General features: G+C 46.1%; 1 protein-coding gene across 2 annotated transcripts in view; it reads right to left on the bottom strand.

The window, feature by feature from the left end:
- Positions 1-6912, bottom strand: part of Ak7 (adenylate kinase 7) — a 77033-nt gene that overhangs the window by 69323 nt on the left and 798 nt on the right. For both annotated transcript variants that reach the window (XM_021179123.1, XM_021179124.1), the window contains exon 2: positions 3140-3331. In XM_021179123.1, coding sequence (XP_021034782.1) covers positions 3140-3331 — 192 coding nt within the window. The remainder of the gene's footprint in view (positions 1-3139; positions 3332-6912) is intronic.

Below are 6912 nucleotides of genomic sequence, written 5' to 3'. Positions count from 1 at the left end.
TAAAAGAAAAAAAAAAAAAAAAAAAAAAAGAAATTGCAAAACAGAGGCTGGGGAGACAGCTGAGCCAGCCTAGCCTCCCGGGTGAGCAGCAGGCCAGCGAGAGACTGTCCCAGAGGAAGAAGACAACGCTCCTGAGGAAGACACCCAACACTGCCTTCCATTTTCCGCACACACGTGTGTGTGTCTACATGTTTCTCCAGGCTCATTCAGGATCTTTGGCATTCATTTACCCTAATTTGCTTAGGTGACTATAACCAGGCACAAGATCCCAGTGTCTTTTTTTTAAGATTTATTTTAAAATTAATATATGTGATTACACTGTAGCTGCCTTCAGACACACTAGAAGAGGGCATAGGATCCCATTAAAGATGGATGTGAGCCACCATGTGGTTGCTGGGAATTGAACTCAGGAACTCTGGAAGAGCAGTCAGTGCTCCTAACCACTGAGCCATCTTTCTAGCCCCCCAAATGTCTTTTTTGTTTGTTTGTTTGTTTGTCTTTTCAAGACAGGATTTCTCTGTATAGTCCTGGCTGTCCTGGAACTTACTCTGTACACCAGGCTGGCCTTGAACTCAGAAATCTGCCTGCCTCTGCCTCCTGAGTGCTGGGATTAAAGGTGTGCGCCACCACGCCCAGCCCATCTCTGTCTTGATGCTCTCACCTTGTGTTCTGGCTGTGTGCTCCCCCTTCTACATTCATCCAAGAAAAAGACCCTCTAAAAGGCTGATAACATGGGTTAAATTGTCTCCTCTCCCTGAGAGGATATTGTCTTAGTCAGTGTTCTAATGATGCTGTGAAGAGACACCATGACTGTGGCAACTGATAAAAGAAAAAATTTAATTGGGGCTGGCTTATAGTTTCAGATTGTTAAAGCCCTTGTCCACCATGACAGGGAGCACGGCAATAGGCAGGCAGCCATGGCACTGGAGCTGTAGCTGACAGCCTACACTTGGTCCATAACTAGGAGGTGGAGAGAAAGAGACTGGAGCCTCAAAGCCCAGTGACACACCTCCTTCAACAAAGCCACACCCCCTAATCCTTCCCAAACAGTTCCACCAGCTAGGAACCAAGCATTCAAGTACACGAGCCTAGCCCGGCTTGGGAGGCAGAGGCAGGCAAATTTCTGAGTTCGAGACCAGCCTGGTCTACAAAGTGAGTTCCAGAACAGCCAGGGCTATACAGAGAAACCCTGTCTTGAAAAAACAAAAACAAAAAAACAAAACAAAACCAAATACACGAGCCTATGCAGGGCCATTCTCATTCAAACCACCAATATGTGTTGACCTCCTAATTCCTACTACTCCAGTCTGCAACTTTACTTGAAGACAGATCTTTGAATTCCAGTTGGCTGCATGAGCTCACATACTAGAACACTTGGCTCTCAGATGGCGGCTGGCGCACCATTTGTACTGAGTGAACTTGACCATGGCATTCTTTTGTTTTTGTCTAAGTGCTGGAATACAGGTGTGAGCTACCAGGACCAGCTTCGGGACAGATCTCAGTCACACCTTTCTCACTTTTTGCTTGTAATTGATGTACATATCTCAGTTAGGGTCTCTGTTGCTGTGATGAAACACCATGACCAAAAACAAGTCAGGGAGGAAAGGGTTCATTTGGCTTACACTTCCATATTGTAGCTTATCATTGAAAGAAGCCAGGACAGGAACTCAAACAGGGCAGAAACTTGGAGGCAGGAGCTGATGGAGAGGCCATGGAGGGGAGCGTCATTTACTGGCTTACTACCCATGGCTTTCTCATTCTGTTTCCTTATAGAACCCAGAAGAACCAGTGGCCCAGGGATGACACCACCCACAATAGGCTGGACTCTCCCTACATCAATCACTAATTAAGAAAATGCCCTACAGCTGGGATCTTATGGAGGCATCTTCTCAATTAAGGTTCCCTCCTTTCAGATAACTCTAGTTTGTGTGCCAAGTTGATATAAGACTAGCCAGCACAATAGGCCAATGAGTTAAATCTTTAGGCGTGGACAGGTTATTGGGTGCACAGAGATTTACAGTGGGTTCAGAGAGTGGAGACCCAGGTAGACAGAGAGGTTACCCTGGGAGAGAAAGCACCTCTTCTAGGGGTACAAAAATGTCTCCCAGTGAGCACAGGGTCCAATTGTCAGGTGAAGGTTGCACAGCTGCTCTGTAGGCAGAGTGATGCAAGGTATCAAGTTCCCAGGAGCTCAATACCCTACACCATCCCTCTTTCCTGTAAGCTATATTCACAGGGCCTCCATAGAGAGATTGTTATGAGTTTGTAGGTAAAGACTAGAGCAATCTCTTCCAAGAATACCTCATTTAAATTCTTTGCTTTGGCCCCAAATTTAAAGTAGAGACATTGTAGTATTCTCTGTCACAGTAGAAAGGTGTGTCCTGGGCTGGGGAAAAGGCCCAGTAAGGGAAGCACTTGCCACACAATATTGAGGACCTGTGCTCTGGTCCCAAGCACCCAGGTTGAGCTGCTTGTGGTGGCGTGCATCGAGATGTATGCAGGAGTGTGGAGAGGCAGACGGCAGGCTGACACAGAATTCCTGGAAGCTCGTGGAGCAGCTCACCTAGCGTAGGCAGCAAAAACCCCCAAAGCAACCCTGCAAGGCAGACTACGTCTTCTGACTTCTGCATGTGCACTGTGGCATGTGCACAACTACACTTGTGCACAAGGGTGAAGCACAAAGATTAAAAAAGAAAGTAGGGAGAAGGAGGGGAGGAAGGAAGGAAGGAAGGAAGGAAGGAAGGAAGGAAGGAAGGAAGGAAGGAAGGAAGGGAGAAAGGAAAAAAGGAAGAAAGAAAGATAATGGCTGGAGAGATGGCTCAGAGGTTAAGAGCACTGTCTGCTCTTCCAGACAACCAGGGTTCAATTCCCAGTATCCACATGGCTCACAACTGTTGGTGGCTCCTGCTCCAGAAGATTCGATGCCCTCACACAGACATTCATGCAGCCAAAAACCACCCAAGTACATACAATACAAATAAATAACTTACTTAAAACAGACATTTCCCATGTCCCGTCATGGAGCTGGCCTGCAGAACAGAAGAACTGAGATGGCAGGGACTGGTAACAGACTGCTAAGGAGCTGGCACCAAAGGGGTCCTGCCCTCATCAAGTCCTAGGGAAAGCCACGGGGGCTTACCTTGTAAGCCTCCACAGCGAAGTCTGGCTTGACGCTCTCTGGCTTGGCCAAGGTGCCCACGATCTGGAAGGTGCCTTCCTTCACTTTTGTAGTGGGGGCTTCTGGAGCTGCAGCTGACTTTGTCTCGTCCTCTTCCTCCTCCTCTTCTCCAATCTCTTCCAGTGAAGCCCCAGCGACACAGTTAGCTAGGAACTGCAAGAGAGCAGAAACGTCCCTGGTGCTAAGTGGAGTTTTGACCAAGGGAACCCATATGATGGGACATTCGATAGCTGGTGACACAGGTGCAGAGAGTTTCAGCAACTGCTTGCTTTAGCAGTAGGCAGAGCTGGGCTCTGGTGCAAATGTTTGTCTTGTTCAATTGGAACACAGATATACAATATGTATGAGCCCCTGGGGTGATTTAAAATCATTTTGTCTGCTGGGATGGTGGCACGTGCCTTTAGTCTCAGCACTCAGGAGGCAGAGGTAGGCAGATCTCTGAGGCCAGCCTGGTCTACAGAGTGAGTTCCAGGACAGCCAGGGCTACACAGAGAAACCCTGTCTCAAAAAACAACATAAAAAGAAAAAAAAGAAAAAAATCAGTTTGCTTATCCTTTAACACCCCACCCCCATCTTTCTTTCTTTCTTTCCTTCTCTCTCTCTCTCTCTCTCTCTTTCTCTCTCTCTGTCTCTCTTCCTTCCTTTCTTTCTTGAAGCAACATCTTATTTTAGGTTGGCCTTGAACTTGCTATATAGCTAAAGATGACCTCAACTCCTAATGCTCCTGCCTCCACCTCCTGACTGCCACACAGTTACACACCACCATACCTGTTTTGTGCCTGGTAGGTAGCAAGCACCCTGTTGGCTCAGCAACACCCCAGCTTAAAACGGACTATTCTTTTCTTTCTTTCTTTCTTTTTTTTTTAAAGATTTATTCATTTATTTTATGTATGTGAGTACACTGTAGCTATACAGATGGTTGTGAGTCTTCATGTAGACCAGGCCGGCCTCAAACTCAGAAATCCTCCTGCCTTTGCCTTCCAAGTGATGGCAGTAAAGGCGTGCGCCACCACTGCTCGGTCATGTGGTTGTTGGGAATTAATTTTAGGACCTCTGCCCACTCTGGTCAACCCTGCTCACTCCAGTTGACCCTGCTCGCTCCAATCAACTCTGCTCTCTCAGTCCCTGCTCACTCTGGCCCAAAGATTTATTTATTATACATAAGTACACTGTAGCTATCTTCAGACCTGCCAGGAGAGGGCGTCAGATCTCATTATGGGTGGTTGTGAGCCACCACGTAGTCGCTGGGATTTGAACTCAGGATCTTTAGAAGAGCAGTCAGTGCTCTTACCTGCTGAGCCATCTTTAAAACTGTCTAATGGTTACATCTGAATAATGAAAAACCAATGAAATCAATTTTAAAACTTTATTTTAGTACTGGGGATCAAATGTAGTTCCTTGCATGTGCTAGCCAAGGTCACTACCACAGCCATTAGTTAGCCCTTAAATGTTCTATTTGATCTAATAAACCCAAACACATTATTTATCAGTTTAATATGCAATCAATATAAATTATTATGGTTATGGTGTGTATTAAACACAGGGCTTGGAGCCGGGCGTGGTGGCGCACGCCTTTAATCCCAGCACTCGGGAGGCAGAGGCAGGCGGATTTCTGAGTTCGAGGCCAGCCTGGTCTACAAAGTGAGCTCCAGGACAGCCAGAGCTATAAAGAGAAACCCTGTCTCGAAAAACCAAAAAAAAAAAAAAAAAAAAACAGGGCTTCTCACATGCTAGGCAAATGCTCTACCACTGAGATACTTTCAAGCGTCTAAAAATTGATGAGCTATTTACTCCTTACTTTTTTTGTAGACAATTGCTCGCTATGTAGCCCAGGCTAGCCTCAGGTTTTTGTTTTTGTTTATTTATTTATTTAATATATGTAAGTACACTGTTGCTCTCTTCAGACACTCCAGAAGATGGCACCAGATCTCATTACAGATGGTTGTGAGCCACCATGTGGTTGCTGGGAATTGAACTCAGGACCTTCAGAAGAGCAGTCAGAGCTCTTAACCACCAAGCCATCTTTCCAAGCCCTAGCCTCAGTTTTTGAATGCTGGCACTGCGGGATTGCAGCCCTCTCTTATCCGATGCTGCTCTAATGCTGCTCTCTAGGATTTGACTTCATTTACTTTGCTTACAGTGCTTCCCCTTTGGGACTAACCACAGTGACGCGCTCAGAGGACACAAGGGGCCAGTGGCCGCTCTTACTGAAGCATAAAACAGTGCTAAGATTTAGTTACTTATCTTTAAAGACTCAATCTGTAATGCAAAAACCTCTATCTCAGTCCAGGGTCAATTAAAAAACCAACAACAACCCAATCACCATTATGGAACCAGAACAACCGAGACCATAAGAGAACAAAACAAAACAACTGGAAAAAGAAAAGAAAGAAGGTAACTAGACAGTCTAGGTGGCACACGCCTTTAATCCCAGGCAGAGGCAGGTGGATTTCTGAGTTCGAGTCCAGCCTGGTCTACAAAAGTGAGTTCCAGGATAGCCAGAGGTATACAGAGAAACCCTGCCTCGAAAAAACAAACAAACAAACAAACAAACAAACCAAAAAAAAAAACAAAAAACAACCCCCAAAGCAAAACAAAACAAAAAACAAACAAACAAACAACCAAAAAACAAAAAAAAAAGAAAGAAAAGAAAAAAGAAAGAAAGAAAGAAAGAGGAAAAAACTAACTCTTATAAAATGCATGCCCAGCTGTGAAAGAGCTGCCTCTGGTATCTTCACACCATTCTCTTCTGCATCCTTACACTCAGCGTTGCTTGCTCGGATGAAAGCTTTCTGTCCAGTGGAGAACATGAGCTTCCGTTCACATCCCTTTCTGCCTAATCCAGTGCTACAGTTGTAGAGCCGTCCAGCAGGCTACCACCCCTTGATAATCCACGCCAGAATTTAATTACGCCACAACTGGTCATCTGGTGATTTGCTTTAATGAGTCACTAGGGGGTTTGTTTCCACACTCATTTTTAACTATCTTGGGAGGCAGGAAGCCTGAGGTCTAATCCCCTCTGCTACTTAATTAGCAGTGCAGCGAGGGCGAGGGTACCTCATTACCTTTGACTTCCCACAAGCCTGCAGATTCCTCAACCCAAGGCCTCAACCCAAGGGATCCAGAGTCCTCAATGGCAGGGCCTCTGCAGGTGTGTGCTAAGATTTATTTTTATTTTATGTGCATGTGTGTGTGTGTTTGTGAGGGCATGTGTGTGTGCGTGTGTGCACTCGTATGCCATGTGCATGCAATGTACCCCCAGAAGCCAAAAGAGGCATCAGATCATCTTGGACTGGAGTTACAGACAATCTGGACTGCCATATGAGTGCTGGGAATTGAACCTGGGTCTCCAGCCCCTAAAACATGACTGTCTTTGGATGAACAATTTAGAATGACAGCTCCTAGGTTCTCTCTTGGGATCATGTGTGTGTGTGTGTGTGTGTTTATGCTAGAGGTAGAACACTACTTGCTCACTTTCTCCATAGATGATGGGGGTCAGAACCTCAGGTCCTCACACTTGTGTCTCAAGTAAGGTCTCCTGCTAAGTCATCTCCATACCCTTCCTGGAAGTAAGGAAGCTTAATGGGACCTGGTCAGAAATTGTGCCTAGCACAAAACAGATGCTTAAAAACGCTAGATGGAGCCGGGCGTGGTGGCGCACGCCTTTAATCCCAGCACTCGGGAGGCAGAGGCAGGCGGATTTCTGAGTTCGAGGCCAGCCTGGTCTACAAAGT

Source organism: Mus caroli, chromosome 12, assembly GCF_900094665.2.
Source record: "Mus caroli chromosome 12, CAROLI_EIJ_v1.1, whole genome shotgun sequence".
Taxonomy (NCBI): Eukaryota; Metazoa; Chordata; class Mammalia; order Rodentia; family Muridae; genus Mus; species Mus caroli.
This window is presented reverse-complemented; position numbering and strand designations above follow the sequence as displayed.